A 23,822-nucleotide genomic window follows, 5' to 3' on the forward strand; every position below is an offset into this window, starting at 1 on the left:
CCAGCTGTTTAGATGTTGATGGCTGTGTTTTGAGTAATTTTCAGAGGAAGGTAAATCTATACTACTATACAAGCTGTACACTGACTACTTTAAGTTACATCAAAGTGTCATTTCTATAGTGTTGTCCCATGACAAGATATAATAAAATATTTCCAAAAATGGGAGGGGTGTACTCACTTATGTGAGATACTGTAAAAGCCACACACAAGCTGACCTCATGTATACATAGATCAAATGTATTAGGGTTGTGATGAAGTAAAACTGGGATACTACTAAGTCTCATCCAACTGTACCGAAGCAATTTGAACCTACCCAGCAAGCATTTTTTGGTTTAAAAAACGTCTAATAGCCGTCTACACAAAGACCTGACGTCTAGGCTAAATCACGGCTGAATTTGGGCTGTCAGTGAAAATTTGGTAGACGTCTAACCATAGCCAAAGTGTAGACGTCATCAATTATACGGCTATGTAGAGACCATGTCCAAAAAAATGGAGATAAACAGATTTTAATTACTGTTGACTCTCCATACGTGATTGAATATCATACCGCACGCCATCTGCAATGGCGAAAATTACATTTAATCAATTTCAAAATTAAATCGGCTAGATTTGGGCTACATGTAGCTAGACTAAATAGGAGCTAAATATAGCCAATACATTTAAATCACGACTATTGCTTGCTGGGTAGTCTTTACAGTTTGAATTTAAGATTGTAGACAAATGTTTTTCCATTCTTCAATTGTCATTTCTTCATTGAGATCTTAACACTGTCTTTTATCTTCTGAAGATTCCTTTAACAACGCAACCCAATGTTGAAAGAATAGTCAAATCTCCCATTTTACCAAATTATTGTAGCTGCAGTAATGTGCTAACTGACTAACGTCTAATCCGTCCTGTCAGTCTTCCGGTTTCCCTTTTTTAGTAGCGAATACAGACTACCACCACCTGCTTGTATGGATAGTTATTTCCTCTCATATAGGGGCAGAACGTACGTGCTAGCTGGCCATTGTCTGTGTTTGTGGTGTATAAAAGAAATAGTCAGCCTGCGTTGATGTTGGTTTGGTTTGTCATCTGAACCTTTGAGTGACAACTGATGTGTTTTTTTCCCCCCATTGCTTTTCAGTGTTCAAAACGGCAGTGGTCTTTGTGTGCAAGGACGGATCCAAGCAGAAAAAGAAAATGGTACATTTTCACACAAGCAATAATCCATCAGCAACACCAAAGCCCATGTAAAATATAACAAATAAAATATAGCAAATTCGGCACCCTTGTGCCACTTTCAGAATCAGCACAGTGGGTCACTTGTAAAATAAGCCTAAGAGCTGATCAAAACTAGATGGAGCTCATTTCTCAGGGACAGTTTCATTGGAAAGCTTTTTTTTTTCTTTGAATGATTGTAGGGTGGCTCCCATAGAGTCTCTGTATCTTCAGAAGACAAAGACCCCTACCGATATCGTCACATGATCCCAACTGATGCCCTGCAAGTGAGAACCTTGGCCAATGCAGGTAATAACTTGATGAATAATTTACAATGCTGAATTGAAAAAAATATTTTTCTGAATCCAGAATTTTTTTTTTTTTTTTTTTAAATCTCACCAGATTGCTCTGTACATGAGATCACATTTGAGTGTTGATTACTTCCTCAGATGGTGAGGGCTCGGCTGTGTGTGAGATTGTCCACACAAAGTCTGAGTCAGAGGGACGGCCAGAGAGGACATTTCAGCTGTGCTGTAGGTGAGGATCTCTTCTAATGGAGGCTGAATTCTCCAGGAGATTGAAGCTTGTGTGCCACTGATACAGTCCTGTCTGCTGCTATCTACAGAGTGACAAACTGATAATGTGCCTTTCTGTCTCCCTCAGCTCTCCAGAGAGTAGGAAAGACTTTCTGAAGACAGTCCATTCCATCTTGAGGGAAAAGCACCGCCGGCAGCTCCTAAAAACGGAGAGTTTACCCCTCAACCAGCAGTATGTGCCCTTTGGTGGAAAGCGCCTCTGTGCCCTGAAGGGAGCTCGTCCTGCCATAAATAGAGCAGGTAAATGCCAGTCTGTGGCTGTGTTCACCTTTAAGCTCCAAGTGTCCCAATTCTAAATTCGTTCCTTCTTACTTGACACAGATTGGGTGTTTTGGTGTAGTGTCAACAAAAAAAGTTGAGTCTGAGCTTTTCATTTCATGTTTCCACCAGATTTATACATTTAATTAATGCAGGACGATACCTGCATTGAAGCAAAATTACAATACAAAATTACAATAATTTTTTGGAAAAGGTAACATTGCAGACCACCTTATCTTAGGAGAATACTACTTTCAGTGTAAGCAGGTATTGTAATAAATCCCTGTCAAGACTGGACAACATTTATTATTACCTGTTTACTGTGCTGTACACCAGTATTGCTCATTGTTGCTTAATCAATAGTATATTATTCTATTATTTTAGTCCTCAAAATTAAAATGATTACTACTGATGTTATGTTACCAAAATCAAAGTAATGTCCTGAAAGTGTTACATACTAGCAGTGATTAAGATGCTCTTGATCTCCTGTTTTTCTGCAGTATCTGCACCAACCAGGACTTTAGGCAGGAGGAAGTTGGTGCGCAACCGTTTCACCATAGACACTGACATTGTTTTTGATGGCGAGGCCGAACAGGACCTCACTTCACCACAGGAGCCCGATGCGAATCGGCTGCAGCCACAGGACGATAAACCAGATCGGCTGCAGCAAACGGAGTTAGCGGGTGACACAGACCGCTGGGTGGAAGAGCAGTTCGACCTAGAAGAATATGAGGACCAGGATGAAGTGAAGGAGACAGACATCCTTAGTGATGAAGATGACGAGTTCTGCCAAACAACCAGAGTGTCATCCGCTGAGGCCAATCTGGAGGCCCCAGTCATGGCTTTGTCCTTGGAGAGTAAGGAATCCGAGGAGAACGAGAGCCTTAAGTCCCCAAAGGCCGGTGGGACACCTGATGATGTGAATCTGTCTGACACAGAAAAGCAGAGCGCTGTGATCGATGACAATGCGGAGGACCAAAAGCCAACGGAGAAAGATGAGATTTGGGTAAGAAGGCAGCAATCAGGTTCGTCCCCAGACTGTGACACATAAAAGCTGACGAGGTTAGGGAGACAGCCTTACATGGGCTCCATAATGATCAGTCATCGTCTTCACAAACAATGCATGGGCATTGATGTATATCGCACAGCTAGTAAAAGATATATCCTTCCTTACCTTACTTTTGCTGAATGCTTATTGTACAGGTAAGGTCATCAGTGGAGCAATACAGGAATCCATAATGTGGGAGCTTTATCCCAAATCAAATGCTGTTACATAGAAGTTAAGTGTAGGCTTTGAGAGATGAACTAATGGTACAATCATGGAATCTAACCAGTGGCTTTGATTGGCATGGTTTGCACATTTGGGCAGCATTCTATAGTCCTGCCTGCTGTTGCCAAATTTGGGTATTGTGAGAACATTGCTATTTGTTTGTCTGTGTGACTCAGAGATATTATCATAGTTAAGGGCTGTATATTATTTGTCCTTAAATAAATAGAATAATTGCAAAGGACAGGCTTGTCTTGCATAGTTTACTGTACTTGTACATTTTCACATGAATATACACTGACATGTTTTGGGAACAGTTTTCCTTGTTATGTATAATATATGATTTTGATCTCTTGTTTTACAGACTTAAAGCTATCTTTTTAGCCTGGAAAATATTTTGTTTTTTTCTCGTTACATTTAATAGTGGAATTATGTAACAGCCCCTACGTCACAGAGGCTAGGGGTTCTTTAAATTAGTTTTAACTTAACATAATCCTGTTTTACTTGAATTTGCTGTTTCATATTTTTGTTGTACTGTGAAACCATTATATTGTATTTTTCCTTTTTGCTCTTCAGTATTGCCATTTAAAGAACGCTCAATGTTACATTTCATTCCTAATACTTAGCGTGCACACTCTAATTGTTTAGAATTTGCACAACGGCTATTTTAAAAGGTCTTGTTTGTTCAAAAAGATTGTTCACTGGCAATGGATCACAAAGCAATGTTTTTTATTTATTCATGTGTAAATTTATTTGTTAGCAAAAACACAAGTAATCTTTTTTTTTCACAAAGAAAGTCCAAATTTGCTCAAGCAATCAAGGGGAAAGACTTGCAGTATGCCTGAACAGTGAAAGAAGTCATACTTGTAAACAACTCATTGTGCTACTAAGACTGCATTTTTATTACTGTGTGTATATAGAAAAATGTATTGATATCATAATAAATACAGTTGTTTCCTACTTATAATTCAAAGTACCTCTCTGTTGTGATTTATTGTTTTGTGTAGTTTTACTCAGCAGCCTAACTCATTCCCTGCAGCTCTGCAGACATCATTCCTGCAAAACAATTTTGTGATGCGAGGAAAAATGCATAAATGCTCAATGTGATCAGACATGCCTGAGAAAGAAGGAACTAAGCAGCTAATCAATGTTTTCCTGCCTGAAAGCAACCCAGAAAGTTCAATTCCAGAACAAAAGGGAAGAAATGAAAACTGAACCTTTTAGAGGACGTAAAGAGCTACTTTGAGTGTTTGCAAGTCACGGCTGATTAGGTGCCTGAATGATGGTGAAGGAGCTAAAACCCCTATTATGACAGAAAGGATAAAGGAATGTGTAGACAGTGCGTAGTTTTCAGTTCTCAGTTCAAACTGAATGCATTGAGCAGAATTACAAAATAAGAAACAGGGTGGGAAATGGTGTCAAAATTCATGATGTCCAATAATCACATAAAAACTGGACAATTGAACAATTGATTGGTAATGTGAGATACTATGTTCCCACAGGTGATACCAACAGGGCTCAGCACCAATTTTAAACAACAAAAAAGACTCTTGTGCACTTACAGTGTTAATGACAGGTACGTATATAAGGACCAAGAAAATAATAATAAAACATCTCATCACATGCACTCTCCTAGTTAAGATTGTTTAAGGGACAAGTACAAGTTATGAGGCAGTACATATGTTTTTGTTTTTTCAGATCTTTCAGTCTTAAGTTAAAGATTTACTATGAAGGAATTTCTTAAAAAACAATGTATAGACTCATACAGAAGTAATCCCTCTCAGTGATCAGTTAGGACCCACTAGAGGTGTGGTGTGTATACTTCTGCAGAGACTCTGCCCTCTGCCTGTACAATGTGTTTGGCACGTGTACCCCAACAGCACTCCGGTGACCATTAGCAATAGTAATCCAAAACACACTGCTGGAAAAAAGCAAATACAAACATACATGTACAGTAAGGCGAAATGCCAAACAAGAGTGAATCTAGGATTGGCTTCTACCTCGACTTCCGCTGGCGACTGTGTTTTCAAACAGTGACTGACAATACTGCAAAGTATAACTTTACACATTGGGTAGACACAGCTGCACATGCCCGAAACATTACGAGCTATGGCTCCCACAGACCTGTCTCCTCTTTTTTTGTCTCTGAGCTCTGTGGACATCCTGTCACCCAGGCTCATTCCCCTTCACCAGCCCCCTCACTCTTGTCAGTCACTATCCCCACCACAAAAGCTCTGTTGCTCCTTCATTTAAAGAGGAAAGATCACTTCAGACTTCATTGTGGTGTAGATCTGCAGTAACAGTATTTGCAGCAGTGCTGAATGACTGATTGCTGAGATGGGACAGGGTTACTTTGCTAATGCCCTTGCTTTCTTGCCCAAGATAAAATAGCAATTTAATTTATTTATGGCATTCTCTTCATCGGTTTGTCTGAACAAATCATTTCTGCATCTTAAATCTAAAAAATGAACACTGCATTAAAGTTGCATGATAGTTGATAGTTCCATGAAACGGATTTATTTTAAAATAATTGCAAAATGATATCTCAGTCTTTTTGTGACCCAGGAATGTGCAGTCACATTTACATACAGCAGGTGGCACACATAGTCTGGTGTAGATGTAAATTACTTCCTGTACCTCTACACAAGCACCAGCTTACACTTTACTGTGTATTCACTTACTTCCATTTGGTTCAGATTTTATATCAAAACCATCTCACATCAAAATCCAAAACTCTTAATACCAGCAGCTCAGAGGTAACATATCTACAGAAAATACGTTACAGCACATTTGATGTATTTTGGTTCACAGCTATTGGTTTCTCGGCATGAGCTTATCTGTTTACATTCAAAGCAGCTAAGGATGTGATGATAGTATCAGTCAGAAAGCCTGCTCAACAGGCTTTCCAGTTTCTGTTCCGGTTTTGTGACCTCTCTTGCCACGTCGCTCCTATTTCTCATAAACAGGGTGACCAAAAGGGTGTTACGTTTCCTAGACCAACTGAAGTTGTTTTTAAAGGAGTGGCTCCTGCTAAGTACTGTGAAATCCCCTATTGTTCCTCATTTTCTGCAATCAGACCATCTACCTGGTCACCTTTAAAGATTTTTTTGTCATATATTAAGTATGTTAGAATGGTCATTTTCATGGCAGCATAATAAGTGCCTATACACTATTGTTTCAGTTACAAAAGACAAGTCAGTTGATAGGAAAACCCTAAGCGGATAGACTGAGTGTTGATAGATTTTTATTCATCTCTTTCTAATGAGTATGGTCATGGTGGGATTTTTTTGTGCGAGTATGGAAAATTACTACAGTAAAGGCAGGTAAAAACGTCAGACATATAGTTTCAAGCTTTTGTATTCTATCTAACTAAGTCTGAAGAGGTTTTACAAGCCCAGGATGTATGACCTACAGTACGTCATGAAAACTTTAAAGACACCAAAACTAAACTCACAAGGTTTCCGCATGGCAACATAGTCACTCTTTTCATCTGCACTAGTCATGCATAACGAGCAATGATAACAAATGCGTGACACTTGTTCAATTTCCGAGAAAGATAAACAAATGCAGAGTGGTGTGCACCTAAAACACTGGTAGGATTAGAGGTCAAGTCAATAAAAACCAGTAGGATGGCATTACAGGCATGGTGATATTATCACAGGTGTACAGCTCTGCAAAACAGATTGGTTGAGCAGTCTTTTCATTGCACCAGAGACAAGAGACGAGACTGCATTGCCCTCCAAGCCATGAGAGCAAAGTTGGAAGTGTTAGCCCTGGTCCTGGGCTTCGTTGGCCTGTTTGGGACCATAGCTGTCACTGCCCTGCCCATGTGGAGGGTCTCAGCCTTCATTGGAGCTAATCTCATTGTTATGGAGGAACTCTGGGAGGGCTTGTGGATGAACTGCTACAGACAGGCGGATATCAAGATGCAGTGCAAGGTGTATGACTCACTGCTAATTCTCCCCCCAGAGCTGCAGGCGGCCAGGGGGCTCATGTGTGTGTCCATAGTCCTGGTTCTCATCTCCCTCTTGGTCACAGGATGTGGGACCAAGAAGAGCAACTGTTGTGGCAACAATAACAAGAGCAAGAACATCACCCTGGCCTTAGGGGGTAGTCTGTACCTGCTGTCATTTTTGACCACACTCATCCCTGTCAGCTGGGTGGGTCATACTGTCATCCGCAATTTCTACAACCCAACAGTAGTGGATTCTCAGAAACGGGAGCTGGGGGAGGCCCTTTTCATTGGGTGGGCCACTTCTGGTGTACTGTTGATCACTGGGATTATCCTTCTGATCAGCTACAGCAAACGCAGATCAAAGGAGGAAGAACCCTACACTGACATGTATCTTATGCCAGTGAAGGATGTACAGAAAGAGGACAGTGTGTACCTGGGAAGGACGCCATCCAGCTCTCATAAGCATCAAGAATATGTGTAAAAAACTGAACTGTACCGCCTGATATATGCAATGTTTATGTCTTTAAAATTTAACATGAAAGATGCTGCCTGGGGGAGGTGTTGATGAAGATGATGCCAAAGGTGTGCAAATTATGTGTAGATGTATTTGTTTTCACTACCTATGTACACATTTTAATCACTGTGCCTGTTTAAATGACTAATGCACTTTGTGTTCTTATTGCACTATAAATTGTTCTCCGGTTCAATGTTTGTATTGTCTGTCTCTCCATTCATGTAATCATTGTGTTAAACAATACAAATCTTTTCACAATTCTACATTGTCATGTCACTTTTATTATGTTTTTATATGACCGAGTTTCTCAACTGTCACATTAACAGCTTAATTGTTAATCCCTTTGATTTGGTATTAACTCGCAGCCAAGATCAACCTATTGTCAACAGATATTGAATAAAAGGTTTAAGTCTACATTTGCTTGTGTGATTGTATTTTTCTAAAGCATCATTTAAATATTTCAACCATGCTTCCCACAAAAACATGAACTACAGACTTTAAACCAACAACAGCTAACACTTCAGTTACCCCTCAGTTCTGCTGTTTAGTTATTTTTCTTTCACTAAAGCTAAATAAGGCTGAATGTTGACAACTGCACAGAGTATCTGCTAACATACTATTTATATGTTAAGGAGGGCAGGGAGACGTCAGATTGTCAGTGACAAGGTGAGAACTGCTGGCAAACAATACTGTGCTACAATGAAACAAATCCTACTCAAGTTTCTGTGCTCAACACCTTTTTATCAGCTCAGCTTACATTTAAAGGAGAAGACAGTTTCACATCTGTGATCATACTATCAGCTTTCGGTTTGAAAAAGACAACAGATTCTTAACCAACACAGAGTGCAGCCACCGTCTACATAAATTGACACACAAACTGGAAAGAAAGACACTATGTTGTTTTCTTGTTTCACATGATACTGCGTATCCAAAACTAATTGTTTTAAATTCACACAGATTGTTTTCAGAGATAAAAATAGGCCACACATATAATATCAATTTAGCTATTTTGTTTGCTGTTTAAACTACATGTTTTATTTTATTATTTTTTTTAAATCTGCGTAGTATTTAAACTGTATTGAAGTATCTCATGATTAAACATTAAAAGAGAGGAAATGCTTTGAAGCACTCTCGCCTCACAGCAAGAGGGTTGCCGGTTCGATCCCGGGCGTGGGAGCCCTTCTGTGCGGAGTTTGCATGTTCTCCCCGTGTCAGCGTGGGTTCTCTCCGGGCACTCCGGCTTCCTCCCACAGTCCAAAGACATGCAGACTGGGGACTAGGTTAATTGATAACTCTAAATTGTCCGTAGGTGTGAATGTGAGTGTGAATGGTTGTCTGTCTCTATGTGTCAGCCCTGCGATAGTCTGGCGACCTGTCCAGGGTGTACCCTGCCTCTCGCCCGATGTCAGCTGGGATAGGCTCCAGCCCCCCCGCGACCCTCAAGAGGATGAAGCGGTTAGAAGATGAATGAATGAATGAATGAAATGCTTTGATCAACTGTGACTTTATAAAGGGATTTCATTTGTTTTTGATTAAGTGTTTTAATCACAAGACCAAATGGCTGATTGTTAGTAGTGGCAGTTGTATTCACATCCAAAACAAGCAGCACTCTTTGGTGTGTCCCCATTGATCTGGCTGTAAAGCAGCTCAACCAGTAAGGTTGCATTGCATCCCACTGCATTTTTTTGTGGGTGTATAAGTTCCTTGACTTGCTCTTCTCCTCAGATTTGTTTCCGGCGCTGGCAAAGCACAGCCCAAGGTCTATCTTTGGCTTTCAGTGTGATAGCTGCAATGGCCACTTACACTGCTTACAGTGGCTACAGCAAGCCGCCTCAATCTTACGTGGGCTCTTACTACGATGAGAAGCAGGCCAAGACATATGCAGATTATGAAGACTCTGTATATGAGGAAAAAAAGAGACTTGAGAAGAAGGACCGTCGGGATGCCATCTGTTGTGAGGTAGTGGCCCTCGTCATTGGTTTCATTGGACTAATCGGAGTGGCAGCTGTGACAGGCCTGCCGATGTGGAAGGTAACAGCCTTCATCGAGGAGAACATCATTGTCATGGAGACCCGCTGGGAGGGATTGTGGATGAACTGCTACAGACAAGCCAACATCAGAATGCAGTGTAAGGTGTATGATTCCCTGCTGTTTCTGCCCCCAGACCTCCAGGCTGCTAGGGGTCTGATGTGCAGCGCCGTGGCCTTGACCGCCTTTGCCCTCATTGTTTCAGCAGTGGGAATGAAGTGTACCAAAGTGGTGGACCATCGGGCTCGCACCAAGCATGTTGTCCTTGTGGCTGGAGGCTGTCTGTTCCTCATGGGCTGTGTCACTACCCTAATTCCTGTGTCCTGGACCGGCCATGTCATCATCAGGGATTTCTACAACCCTCTGCTAATCGATGCCCAGCGCAGGGAGCTTGGGGAGGCTCTTTACATTGGCTGGGTGACTTCAGCTTTGCTTTTCACTGCCGGAGTGATCCTGCTGTGCCGTCACGCTCCTCGCACCCAGGACCCAGATGAGAGGATTGTATACAACCCCAACGGAAATATCTACCAACCTGCATACACATACCAGCCATACACATACCAGCCAGCATACTCCTACCAGCCTCCCTACTCAGCACCCCCACCAGGATCGGTAGCATACACACCAAGTCAGTACTAATGAGGATATAAAAGACAATTTTGGACTCTTTTTTTCTTTTTGTGCCAAGATTTGGCACATCTGAATGAGTTTGAATTGACTAACATAGGCTGTCACTGGAAATGGCCAAATCTTTCATTACTTTCTCAAAGAGGGCCAAGTGTATTGCAGAGATTGAAATTAATCATGGAATTGATTGTGTTTTGATCATGATGTTCTTGCTGAATTACTGTATTCTTTGTTTGTTTCCATATGCTTAATTTACACTAAATTATATTAGCCATTCATAAATGTTTAATCTGTAATAATACATTAATAATAATACATAATACAATAATACACACGATTGTTGATATCACTGTCTGAAGAGCCTCTGCTGACATGCTCTTTGAGAACAACTTGTGCACTAGGCCTTTTTCAGGTAACATACCTCCAGATGATTTGTGTTCACTGTTAAGTTTTTGTTGTAAATGTACATACCTGTTTTTTTAATTGCTGGCCTAAATATAAGGTCAACTGTGGTTTCTAATAAAGGGGTAACATTGTGAAAAAATTTTTTTTGCTTTTTTTCCTGTTATGTAAATAAGAGAGGCAAAATTGATCAAGACGCATCATGTGAACTATTGCTTACATAATGGCCAGTATCTCACTTCTTGCCAAAAGCTCTGGGTTTGCCTAGAATTCAAAATGTCCTATTGAAACTGCTCTAGCTCAAGGGTGTGTTTATGGAAGGTTGTTATGGTGTCTCCATTGTTGTCAGTGAAAATGTGCTTAAACCGGTAAAACCAGACTGTTCACACAGGTCCACATAGGTCCACCCACAATGCAAACCTGCCAGGAGATTTAATTTCAACCAAGCCAGAGTTGCAACTGCCAGTTTTTTTTCCGAGCACAGACAGACACAAGAGAGTCAGACAGGAAATCCAATACTGACAGTGACACATGAGCGAACAAGTATTACCATCATCCCATGACACACACAGTGCAAACAATAATGTACAAGAATTTGTAAATGCTTTTTTTTGCTAATACTTTCTGTCATGGGTGCCACTGCAGTTTCCATTTTTAGTAATGCCCTGGAACATAAGGCACTTAGTGGTGAATGATTTTCAGTTTAAACAGGAAAAAAGACCCAGTGGTAATTGATGTCTCTGATATCTGCAGTTATAACTGGTAATACATTAAAAGTATTTTTTATATGTACACAGCAAGCAACGACTTGGTGAACATTAAAAAAACCCCTTTGTTAATGAACACCCTATTTTTTTTTAAAGCTTCCTTGTAAGGCGTGATCTGAGAATGTAAGTCGAGACTTGTGAAAAAACAAAGTGGCAGCTTACAACAGCTCCTGGGTAGGTGTACAAAGAAAAAAAAGGGCCTGGGGGATTCTGTTTCCCAGCAACCAGCCACAATTCCCACCCCTCCCATTCTGGTGTCCTGTCCACAGGGAGGAGGCAGTACAGGTGAACATCAGCCTGCTCCTCCTCCTCCACTGGGATGCAAAGCCACTCCACAGAGGGAATTTACTGCTTCCTTCTATAGTCACACTGTGTCTGCACATTATTGTACATATGAGTTTGGAGGAGTAAGATAAGGAGAGGATGGCCAATTCAGCGCTGGAGATAGTGGGTCTGATAGTGACCCTGATCGGGTTGATTGGGGCATCAGCAAGTACTGGGATGCCTATGTGGCGAGTCACAGCCTTCATTGGGGAGAACATCATTGTGTTTGAAACCCGCTACGAGGGTCTGTGGATGAATTGCTTTCGGCAGGCCGACATCAGAATGCAGTGTAAGGTGTACGACTCTCTCCTGGCCCTGCCCCCTGATCTGCAGGCAGCACGGGGGCTAATGTGCTGCGCTCTGGCGCTGGGGGGCCTCGGTCTGCTGATCAGTTTGGTAGGGCTGCAGTGCACGTCATGTATTGAAAACAACGATCGAGCTAAACGTCTGGTCCTCATCATTGCAGGAAGCATGATCATAATGGCTTGCATCTGCGTCCTTATCCCCGTGTCCTGGACAGGTCATGTCATCATCAGGGACTTCTACAACCCCTTGCTGATTGACGCCCAGCGAAGAGAGCTCGGAGAGGCTCTCTACATCGGCTGGGTGGCCTCTGCTTTCTTGTTCGTTGGAGGATGCATGTTTGTTTGTTGCAATCTGCAGTCCGAGGACAAAGGTTCAGAGAGGTATGTGTACTCAAGACCCTCCGACTATATGGCCTATCCTCCACAGCAACTACAGCCTCAACAGCTGGTGCTACTTCCCCAACAACAACCCCAGCTACAGCCAGTGCTGTCAAGACACCCATCAACCATCTACAGCTACCAGTCCAGATACCCCTCTGTACGTAGTGGGGTGGCTTATCTCTGAACACTTAAACTGACTGGGGTTAAGATGATCTTGGTTATGGTCACTATACCCAGGGGATTTCTTTTTAATATGGTTTTGCTTGGCAGTGCAATCTATGAGACATTTCATTACATCAAAAGATGTATTTCAGGTAAAAGCAAGACCACATTTTGATAAATACATGTACTGAAAATGCCAATGGATCTGATCCATATGGATGTCTGTTTCAAATCACATTTCATAAATTATTTGAGGAGGACTTAATGTTATGTTAAAGAGCACCAGTTACAGAATCTTGACATTTGCCTATATCATAATTATAACCCCGACTATGTAAGCCAAAGCACACTTTTCATTACATTTATGTATGTTGTATAATCAAATTTTATACTTCCAGCCTTTTTTTTTGTATATTAGATTACCAGTTTTCTATGCTGTATATATCAATTCATGCAAGCTTTAATCAATAAGCAATGTTACATACAGGTATGTGTACTTGTGTTTATTGTTTAAATGCTATTTGTTTTTGTTGGCAGATGTAGTTACTGTATACAGACTATTTATACTAAAAAGATATTTCAACTCATTTTCCCTCAACCTTTGCTATACTTGAGCTGTGCATGCAAATTTACATCCCCCACCCACTTGACAAAACACAAATGCATACAAACACATTTGAGAATCACACATCAGTGCACAAATAACATCTCATAGTGGTCCTTATTTTTTTCTGCTCAATTTTCACCAGTTTTAAACCAGTATAAGACACAGGATAAGATGGTTACAGGTAATGTACAACCTTTAGGACAGTAAATGCTTTATTGGTGTCTCTGATAATGTGAGAAATACATAAAATATTTTACATTTGTCTATTTAATCAGAAAACAACTGTAAGTCTTTGTTTAAGTTTAGTGTGATGTCCTGGAGCTGAACCGATGGAATTGAACAAATGGCTGAGTAAACACAAGATGCTGGTTTAAGACTGCTTGTAAAAGGTGGGGACAGCCTAGTGTTTGCGAAGAAGCAAGACAAAGACAACCTGACATCATGTGATCAGAATTTGCATGTCACTTTGAATGTAGAGACTGGGAGCTTTATACCAAAAGTTTTTCATTTCCAAAGATCCTAGCTCCATAAGTTTCAATTTAAAGAACATTTCTGTCTCTGTTCAGTTAAGTGTTTTTTGTCTTTTAGGTATTAGGTCAATTTATTTCATTTTCAGTGAGTTTAAAAGGAAGTTGCACCTGAACAATCTCCAGTCCTAATGTTTGTGTTGCATTGACAGAAAAAGTACAGTCATTTCATTGATGACTCATGCTGATAGTATTTGTTGATGTAATGACAAGGTTGTTTTTCTCTATTGTTGCTAAAAGTTACATCAAATGAACGACGTGTTTATCTATGTTAGGTCTTTTAAACAGCACTAGAGTTAAACAAATATGAAATGTTTTAGATTATGATTTACAAAACTGTATTTCTGGTACTCAACAATCAAGAACTGTGTTTGGACTGTATGATAAGCTCCATCTACATTTCATCACCTTGAAAGTCATTTCTGCTCCCCTGTGGACAACAGAAGTACTGCAGGAATTTATGTGCTGCATTTTATTTGTTTGCTTCTCAATGTTTATCAAGTATAATTATAGAGAATAAAAACATGGCAAGTGATAAAACATTTTTGAAGTTGTGAGCTGTTTTTGGGATATTTTGTTGTTGGTGTTTACTGGTGGAAAAAGTGATGGCACAGATATACCACTATAGCCTGTAGAACTGTAAACACAAAATAAGCAGAGGTTCTCTTTACCCCCATCGCCTTGAGCCAACCAACTGACAGCGAAGTATCTTACCCATAACAAACCATCTCTTACAGTACACAAAGCGCGTCAGATGAGAAGATCCTCACTGCCTGGGACACGTCTCTGACTCAGACTCTGAGATGTTGTAAAGCATCAGAATTTGTTGGCGACGCAAGATAACCAATTTGGACATAATTGAACTCTTGAACACTGCACAATGGTTCAAGGTATTTCAGAGATGGCTGCAATGTGTGTTGGCCTCATCGGGCTGATCGGGGCAGCAGCCACTACGGGGATGCCCATGTGGAAGGTGACAGCTTTCATTGGGGAGAACATCATTGTGATGGAAACCCGCTGGGAGGGCTTGTGGATGAATTGCTACAGACAGGCCAACATCAGAATGCAGTGTAAGGTGTACGACTCCCTGCTGTTCCTGCCCCCGGAGTTACAGGCAGCCAGGGGTCTGATGTGCTGTTCTCTGGCCTTGTCGGGGCTGGGGCTCCTCGTGGCTCTGGCAGGAATGCGCTGTACATCCTGTATTCAGGATAATGATCGGGCTAAGACCATCATCCTGATGGTTGCAGGTGGTATGCAGTTCATGGCCTGTATCTGTGTCTTTATTCCTGTGTCCTGGACAGGTCATGTCATCATTAGAGATTTTTACAATCCTTTGCTAATTGATGCCCAGAGGAGGGAGTTGGGAGAGGCTCTCTACATCGGTTGGGTGACCGGCGCCTTCCTTTTCGCCTCAGCCATGTTGTTCCTCTGCCGCCGCATACCCTCGGACAAAGGCTCATTTGACGTGTACCACCAAACCAACTTGCCCAGCAAACCAATTTTAATGAGGTATCATCCCATCCCAAGTCTCTCCAGCCTCCGATCTAATGTATATCATCCTTCTCTGCAGAACAACGGCTCTGTTGGACAACAACTTGCAACACCACTACAAAACATCCCTCAAGTAATGACAAATGATGAAGCACTAATCAACTTTCCTGCTGTCTATAATCCAGGTCTGCCTGAAAATGCATCATTGTTATATCAAGGCAGCATGGCTCACCGTTCCTCCATGCGGAGTTCTAACCATGTTGGAAGCGTGTATACACCAGGCAACTCCCTGTACATAAGCCAAAACACCTTGCCACATCCACCAACTTATATCGGCAACCCTACTGCATCCTACCAATCTAGTTTTCATCCGGTTCCACACACTCCTATTTTTATTGGATACAAAGCATCAAGAATCGAACCAGAGTCTCACAGTGGAAGCAGTGGCGGTGTGTACATATAAACAAAAACCATGAGTGAGTTTTTATAGCTGGTTAAACTTTATAGACACAAAGCACTATGCTTTTATAGTATATCGAAAGCTAATTTAGACTGCTATCATTAGGGGAAAGATAAAGGTTAATTGTTTTCTCTGCTTATATTTAGCATTATCCTGATGCACAGACTAAATAGTGTTCTTTTTTTTTCTACTAATACACTTTTTATAATTTGTGTCGTGAAAAAAGCAAAATATGGGTCATTTGATCAGGTTGAATCTAACTGCGGTTGTTGTTAATGTAAATAAAAGGTTACATTGTGCTTTAATTAAGCCCTGGTATGGGCTTACTTTCTCAAAAAAGAGAGACTTGTGAGAAATCACCTGTTTGGACTTCATGGCTTTTTGCATATATGTAACCATTTGTTCAATATATTTTTTACATTTTTTGCGGTTATTATTGTACATGTTTCAATGTTTTTCATTTTTTAATGTCTTTTACTATCAACATGTCTTTGTAACCACTCAAATAAAACCCATAAAGTGCTTAAGTATATAATTAAATAACTTACTCATAGTTATTTGTTAGAGTTTGTATTAGTAATTATTATCAAACAGAAATTTTCAGTGACAAATGCTTAGTAATTTGCAATTGCAGTTTGTAAGTTGCAGCAGTTCAATAAGCAACTCTGGCTTTGTGTGGAGCTTTTATGTTTCCCTCTGGGGTCAGCAGTTTTTCAAAGATAAGCAGTTCTGATAGACTGAGAGGCTGAATTAGCCCTATGATGTACTGGCAGCCCGTTAAGAATGATTCCCTGTTTGCTGCTAGGATGGGCTGACTGTGTTACAATTCAGAAATAAACAAGTAAAATGAACAAACTAATGTCACAGATGAAATATGTTGAAAATGAATAAAACATTAATAAATTCTGTATATACTGAACACAAAATCTATCTCTTTACACACTGACATATAGATGAGAGCTACTGAACTAGTTGAATATATGGATGAACACAGCAAATACCTTTATGTGTTGTGATTATTGCTTGAAAAAAAATCAATCATATGCTGGGAGTTATGCTGACACCCTGGTGGCTTGAACCAATCCTCGACACTGTCATTTCATTATTCACCACTAGATGACACCAGAGAACGTTATGACTGTCCTAAACCTTGGGCTGACAGTACAATCCTCCCTACTTTCAGTGAAGGTGTGAGAGGAATAATGCCCTCCTTCCACTGTATTTCATTAACTGAAGCTTTATTTGGAATAACTGCATATTAGGGAACAGTATTCCAAACATTACAACTGGTTTCAGCTACAGGCTGTATATTCAACTAATAAAGATGGTACATTGAGTCCATCATGTTACATTGTATTCTTTAATCAAAATAAAATTGTGGTTCTAATATCAAAATAAGATGGTCATATTCTGTGCGCCACTTGATTAGTACAGACTTAAAATTGTACAGCATCTTTTAATAAAATATTTTCACCCTGGAACTTGGAACAGTCAATAAAGGATATTTACTGTGTAAATCAAAAAATATTCCATCTATCAGTCTCTAATTTTGCTAACCCCCCCCCAAAAAAAACAAAAAAAAAACACACCAAACACCCCTGATGCTTCTGCTTTGCTTGGGGAGCAGAGGTAAACACCCCTGATGCTTCTGCTTTGCTTGGGGAGCAGAGGTTAGGGGCATCATCATGAGTTGCTGATCGGTGCAACCGAGCAGCCATGAGAACTTTTGAACTTAACCATCTCAAACCTCTCAAGTGGGTAAAGGTAATGTGAACACATTTTATTTTACTATGAGCCTGTGTCTGATAAACAGTTTGAGGTAGTTAATCTTCAAGGGAGCGCCACAGACCAGTTTGAAGATTAGATTTGCATTTCCATCAGGACTGGAGCAAAGATTTAATCATTCCTCGGTGTACCAAAGCAAAGACGTTGTCGAGGTCGAATGTTGCCAGATTTGAAGTTAATCTTCAGGACGTATCCATGTTTGCGGATTAGAGGCTTGGCTGTGCCCTCAATTGAGCGCCTGCACGGGAGGGATGCTCAGCTGTGTCAAGTCAGTCAAAGATAGGAAGAGTGAGGCCGGAAACAAGGCAAGTGTGATTTCACAATAAAAGCATTCAAATGAAGGGTGAATTAGGTATCAGCAGATGCAGAAAATAATCTTCTAAATGTTTAAGTATAATATTAACATGACTGAAGCTTTGAAGACTGGGGAAATGGAATCGCAAGCAACATGTTTCTGTGAATATGGGAATTAGGTGTATGTAGGGAAAAGTATGGATTATGTAAGATTGTTTACTTAATTAAATAAAAATAAACAAACAGACACAGCTAATTAAGGGTGAGAATTTAACAATAACAAACATATAACATTATTTATTGGGAAATTATCTGTAAACACTAAAATATACATACACCTACAGCATGATGGTCTGCAGCAAAGTTATGTTATATGTTTGAGATTTTATTTTAATTGTTTAAAAAATACATTGAATGGTTGAAATATATGCAACCTATTCCTCTTTAAACACGTTATTGATTTTCTTTATTGCTTCCACATGGTTTCCATCTAAAATTTTATTTTGAAAATGATTACAAGAAATGCCAACTTTCATTCATGTAAGCTTGACAGGAGGAGCCCAGCGCACGGTCCTTCTCCTCAGTTGCAATCTACAATTCAAGTGTGCACCAGAAAAAAAACATGATAAGAGGGATGTCTGGACAGTGAATATGGGAAGCAAAACCTTACTGGCGCATAACGGATTTTAGAATGGGAAAGCTGGAGTTATTTTGATCAGTGACAGCTGCAGGTGGAGTCTGTGTTTTTGTTGTTGTTTTTTTTCTCATCACAATGTGTGAGGGATGGATGTGGGTCGGATTCCAGTTTATTTTCATTACGGATACAAGGACTGGCAAGTTATCAGCATGAATTACCGAGGGCAGAAAAACTGATATCAATGTTAAATTTGACTCCGAAGAGAGGACCATGGAGAAAGGGAAGGGACTGTTATTTTCACTGCTGTACTTTATAGCAGAGTTTTGGCTCACTTCGCAGCAAGTCCTGAGAATTGGTAAGTGGTAACATGGTCTGATTTTTAAATGTCATTCCTATGTGTTAATATATAGACTGCCACAATACACTCATCATTTTTTTTAAATATGCAATCATGTGATTACAAGACCTGGTTTGAATTTCATTTCCCTTTGGGATTAATGACATACTCTACCTTTCTTTATATATGTAAGAAAAAAGACAGAAAAAAGTTTACTTTTTTTGGCATTATCATAATGTATGATGATTTTAATATCCCACAGTGTCTATGGAGCCTCAAGCATTGCTTCAACATTATATCTAATAACAGACAGCCAGGATAACAAATGCAGAGATCATACATGTGGATGTCATGCAAGGATAATCATTCATAGCAACCATGCAGCTCAGACGCTGTAGGTAAATTAATGGGAGCAAGAACCTTTAACTCCTGGCACTATTAACCAAAACTTTCAATATTAAGTCACAGCCTCTTAGTAGTAGAGTGGATCTTGCAATAATTTTATAAGTATTGTCCAAAAACCCTAAGGGACATACAGCTGTGTGTCTATGTTATTCAATAGCGATGTTATATTACTTGTCATTAAAAAGAGAGACTTTTCATGTTGTTGTGATAGTTACACTGCAAGTTTCATTGTTAGATTGTTTTTTTTTCTTTATTTATTTCATAAGGGAGGTACATTGAGGACAGAGTGCTGGGTTTGCCACATAAAACAACTCTATTGGTTTTCATCAAAATTATGTTATTTTACTTTGGTTGGCTAATACCAGGGTCTCTGTCTCACTTCCTCTATTTCAGCGCAGGTCAGAGACAGATGAGTGATTAAGTTGGACTACTGCTGCATCTGAAAGCATGTACTGTTGGCATGATGATGTCTTTGGCACTGAGGGATGTGAAATGGATACAGAGCTAAAGAATATACAGTGGGCAGTCTCAGTGAAACTGAGGCCTCTCTTCTACTCAACAAACTCAAAAGTCATTTAGACTTGGTGCATGTGTATGCTGATGGCCAATGACATCTGTGAATGTGGATCTGAGTCCAAAGTTGTCTGTTAAGCCTTTGAGAGTTGACAAGGACTCTGCTTTCACTTGTAATTAGACAAGCAGGGCTCTTGCTCCCACCATCCCCCTTTGATTTCTGATGTAACTTTATAACAATGAGCCAGTGTTTGCTGGCAAATTAATGGTCTCTGCCCCTCTCCTATTGGTTATCCACTATTCCTCTCATGGGTTAGAAGATTGCATCACAAAAATGACTTTTTTAATTTAGGCCTAAGGACAATGTCGAGGGCAACTCTGTATTTTTCTAAATTTCTTCTACTTCTAAAGACTTAAACATTCCGAATTGTGCCATTGCATAACTTGGGAGGCTAATAGGCCAGTGCCGCCTCCCGTTCTAACAGTCCCGATCTGTGCTATATATTGTTAATCTCTCTAAATCATCTATCACTCTCCGAGGCCACCTAATCTTTGTCATTCTCTTCATGACCCGCACACATCATAATCTCTCCCATATGGTGTGTGGCTTGGTCCAATTAACATTTCTCTGTCTTAGCAAGTGCTGGCATCAGATTGTGACTGGCTTTCACTCTTTTCACTGGGGTTGGTAATAATGGTAAATCTTCTCCCTCAAGCCCTTAAACAACTAACACTAATCTTCTTTATGCAGAAAGTCTCTTACCCAAATATGGTACTTAGGCAGCGACCAAATCTCATCATTGGGGATAGCACAGAAGCAGCAGCTTGTGGCTTGGCTTCTACTGTATTTTGCTATTTGTTAAATTCCTATTTCCTCTTGCATTCATGCTTTATTTATTGATGATATCTGATTTGTTTATTTATGATTTAACCCATTTGATGTGAAAGGTTTGATTATCTACTGTTGGCCATAGGAACATCCTTTGATGCAGTCATCTCCCTGTTTAATAGTCTTACATCCAGTAGTTTTATAAATTAGGTGGATGTGATACTTAGTTATAATCCTGATTTTTATTCTTTTGGTCTAAATGTTTTGGTGTTGGGTCGCAAGCAGCTATCCTATAAACAGAGAAACCTCAGTGTTCCACATCAAACGAAGATAGTAGACTGGTTAGGATCTCCTCATTCATTCACAGTCTGGCACAGGCCCAGGTTGGAGTGGTGCTGGTGGTGTTGTTGAGGTGGGGGTGGGGGGTGGGTTCGGGTGTGTGTGGGGGGGGTCTCACTGGGAACTGGCCCAGGATGGGGAGAGGGGAGAAAGCAAAACACTACGTCATTGTGTTCCTTTGCCTTAAAAGACTCTCCTTCATGTGATAATTGCACAGAGTCACAAAATCACAGATTAGAATCAGGATCTAAAGATCACCTCCTTAATGCTAACCTCTTGCTTTTGGTTTCTGGATTAAAAAAGGTCCACCCAGCTGCTTAAACCTGAACCCTGATATTTTTCACGCTCTGTGCACTGAAGGGAGGCACAGAAGTCTATAAAAAGCTAAGCCTAAGGGTTTATCAGCATTTGCCTGCAGCATGAGCAGAATCTTTTGTTTTTGTGACCTCCTAGCATGCATCACCCCACAGCATTGTCTGGCCTATTAAAGATGAGATGGAAGCTCAGTGATCCTGAAAATTATATTGGAAAGTAATTAATGGTAGCTATAGCAAGAATTTTCATTCCACCTTTCTTTATAAATTGCATTAATCATAAAGCCCTGATTTTAAAAAAAAGGTGGACTTTGCACCATTACAAGGAGGACGCTTTTCCTTGCAAAAAAGCTGGGCTTTACTATGAAGGCATTCATAGAATTGATTTATTTAGGACTGCATATAGATGACTGCATTCTTCTTATACACTGAACAATAAAGTGTCACACGACAAGCTTGCCTTGTGATTACTACTCCTATAGTTTTACCTCTAAACTCAAACTTGTAATTACTTATAAGATTTGCTATAAATGATCCCAGGCAGCTCTAACTTTCTTATCCATTTGTTCATTTGCTTGCTAATAGCCTATTGAGTGAGTGCATTGATCCATGTGTCATCTGAAAACAGAAAGTGTGAGGTGCTCATTCCCTATTTTTCTTTGCATCAGTATTGAAGACAAACCCCATTTACAGTGTTGGTTTGTCCTTCTCCATGAAATGTAGAAGTGCAGAATATAAAGATGCACTGAGCCATGATCCCGTGACCCATTTTTGGAGATACACTCAAAAAGCGACCACACAGTGCTGCTACAAAGCTTGTGTTCATGGCAGGTTTGTTTTCAGGCCACAGCATAAGACGCAAAAGCCATACAGGATCAATTTCTTCAATAAAGATATCCATGGATTTACTCTATGTCCTAATCTTATTTTACTATTCAAATTTCACAAAGTATTGATCATGTTTAAGATGTGATGTGATATCTATCTTATTAGAATGGAGCCATGTGCCTATTTAATTTCATTTTTTGAAATTAAACCTTTATTTAACCAGGCAAGTCATAAAGCACTGCAGGGGTGGCGTTTATTTGTAGGTCAGAAGTTAATATCGCACTGGTTCCCTTGATAAAAAGCTAATGGGATTTTTCCACTGGCTTTTGGAATTTTTGCAGAAAATAAGGTCTGTGGCCAACAAAGGTTCATGATACTTGGATGTTTTGTTCAGCAAGATAATCTTCACAAATAAACACAACTTTTATGTTTTTTTGAAGCATATGCAATCCAGAAGTAAAAAGCTAACGTTAGGCTATATTCGAACTACACCACAGAGCATGATTTCAAAGTTGCCACCACAACAAGGCTGCAAAGCCGTGTTTGGTGTAATGACGTTCTGTAGTCTCATTTAGCCACTTGTTAGCAAGTGGCTAACGTTTTATAATGGCTTAAAGTTGCACATAATTAAGCGTGTGGCTGCTTTGAGTGACAAGCTGTCTGTGGATAGTGTCCTCAGCTTCTAACTCAGAACCACCCCTTACTCCTCCACAGCTCCAGCCTCTCGTCCAAATATGGACACTTCTGGCTGCAAAACCAAGATGCCGACAGCCATAATGCCGAACTCCGGGCTTCACAATGGGAGTCTACAAATCAATGGGTGACTTCACGATGGCTACGTCCATTATTTTATACAGTTTATGTCTTAAACATTGCTTTCTTTTTTTATTTGAAGTAGAGCTAGAACAGGAAATCATCCAAAATTAGTCGATCCCACTTACGTTACATATGTCAGTTGATAAGTAACCAGAAATTGCAGTACAAAAATGCTTAAGACGTATGTCACCCATTACACAACTTTTCAACCAGAGCCCACTGACAAGTTTATGTCAAATATCCCACTCAGTGGGATGGATTGGTCACAATTCTTTAATTCCCTAATTCAAGGAATCATTATATTTATATAAAACAATGAGTATGGACTGTTAAATTGCTATTGGATTTTTTTTAAACTCAAATATTAATATTTGGATGAATCAAGGTTTGATTTAAACACCGACTAAGACCTGAATATTAGTGCCCGTTTGGATCCTCAGTTGTGGTGAAGGTTTTTCACCAGGTAAAGAGACTGATTTGAAATACAGTATTGCGTTAAAGCTGGTTGATTTCCAGGTATCTTAATCCTTCTTCAAACAGGACTAGTAATACCAGGGGAGCTCATGTAAGTTAGAAATTAGCCCCCTACATCTGTGTTTCGTGTGCCGAATTTGCACGGGATAAGCTAGGTCTGTACATAAATCTAATTTATCAACATTATCCCCGAGATATGATATACACAGCCATTTGTAACTCCACTCGACACAGAAACACTACACAGAACTTATGTGGTTATGTACAGTGTTAACCTCCTTTTTTCTTTTAAATGTGGGTTAAACAAACAGAGCCAATTCTGCCACACATTGTAATATGTTATCTATCTCCCCATCTTTCGAGATTGCGCTCTTCTGATGGATT

The 23,822-nt window shown here is 40.0% G+C and overlaps 6 protein-coding genes and 1 long non-coding RNA gene across 11 annotated transcripts in view; 6 read left to right on the forward strand and 1 right to left on the reverse strand.

Annotated features, from left to right (window-relative positions):
* tiam1b (TIAM Rac1 associated GEF 1b) overlaps positions 1–4,278 on the forward strand; it is a 56,192-nt gene extending 51,914 nt beyond the window's left edge. For all 4 annotated transcript variants that reach the window (XM_050057253.1, XM_050057244.1, XM_050057270.1 and 1 more), the window contains exons 23-27: positions 1,123–1,181; positions 1,400–1,505; positions 1,646–1,733; positions 1,860–2,032; positions 2,551–4,278. In XM_050057253.1, the coding sequence (XP_049913210.1) occupies positions 1,123–1,181; positions 1,400–1,505; positions 1,646–1,733; positions 1,860–2,032; positions 2,551–3,101 (977 nt within the window). In that variant the 3' untranslated portion in view covers positions 3,102–4,278. The remainder of the gene's footprint in view (positions 1–1,122; positions 1,182–1,399; positions 1,506–1,645; positions 1,734–1,859; positions 2,033–2,550) is intronic.
* Positions 1–23,822, reverse strand: part of LOC126398124 (uncharacterized) — a 38,200-nt gene that overhangs the window by 4,947 nt on the left and 9,431 nt on the right. The gene's annotated exons all lie outside the window — the stretch shown is intronic.
* On the forward strand, positions 6,909–8,158 carry LOC126398119 (claudin-17-like). The gene has a single exon (XM_050057340.1). It carries the CDS (start codon positions 7,064–7,066, stop codon positions 7,751–7,753), a length of 690 nt encoding a protein of 229 aa, XP_049913297.1. The 5' UTR covers positions 6,909–7,063; the 3' UTR covers positions 7,754–8,158.
* Positions 9,516–10,997, forward strand: cldn8.2 (claudin 8.2). Its single transcript, XM_050057314.1, has one exon. It carries the CDS (start codon positions 9,578–9,580, stop codon positions 10,451–10,453), a length of 876 nt encoding a protein of 291 aa, XP_049913271.1. The 5' UTR covers positions 9,516–9,577; the 3' UTR covers positions 10,454–10,997.
* On the forward strand, positions 11,961–14,459 carry cldn8.1 (claudin 8.1). The gene has a single exon (XM_050057328.1). The coding sequence runs from the start codon at positions 12,034–12,036 to the stop codon at positions 12,802–12,804; it is 771 nt and encodes a 256-aa protein (XP_049913285.1). The 5' UTR covers positions 11,961–12,033; the 3' UTR covers positions 12,805–14,459.
* Positions 14,631–17,181, forward strand: LOC126398096 (claudin-8-like). Its single transcript, XM_050057301.1, has one exon. The coding sequence runs from the start codon at positions 14,797–14,799 to the stop codon at positions 15,868–15,870; it is 1,074 nt and encodes a 357-aa protein (XP_049913258.1). The 5' UTR covers positions 14,631–14,796; the 3' UTR covers positions 15,871–17,181.
* The window catches only part of LOC126398082 (glutamate receptor ionotropic, kainate 1), a 31,805-nt gene continuing 26,487 nt past the window's right edge, over positions 18,505–23,822 (forward strand). For both annotated transcript variants that reach the window (XM_050057281.1, XM_050057289.1), the window contains exon 1: positions 18,505–18,938. In XM_050057281.1, the coding sequence (XP_049913238.1) occupies positions 18,854–18,938 (85 nt within the window). In that variant the 5' untranslated portion in view covers positions 18,505–18,853. The remainder of the gene's footprint in view (positions 18,939–23,822) is intronic.

The sequence above is a fragment of the Epinephelus moara genome, chromosome 2 (genome assembly GCF_006386435.1).
Source record: "Epinephelus moara isolate mb chromosome 2, YSFRI_EMoa_1.0, whole genome shotgun sequence".
In the NCBI taxonomy this organism is placed as follows: domain Eukaryota; kingdom Metazoa; phylum Chordata; class Actinopteri; order Perciformes; family Serranidae; genus Epinephelus; species Epinephelus moara.

Coding starts and splice junctions, on each gene's coding strand:
- cldn8.1 (XM_050057328.1), top strand. CDS start 12,034: ATGGCCAATTCAGCGCTGGAGATAGTGGGTCTGATAGTGACCCTGATC.
- cldn8.2 (XM_050057314.1), top strand. CDS start 9,578: ATGGCCACTTACACTGCTTACAGTGGCTACAGCAAGCCGCCTCAATCT.
- LOC126398096 (XM_050057301.1), top strand. CDS start 14,797: ATGGTTCAAGGTATTTCAGAGATGGCTGCAATGTGTGTTGGCCTCATC.
- LOC126398119 (XM_050057340.1), top strand. CDS start 7,064: ATGAGAGCAAAGTTGGAAGTGTTAGCCCTGGTCCTGGGCTTCGTTGGC.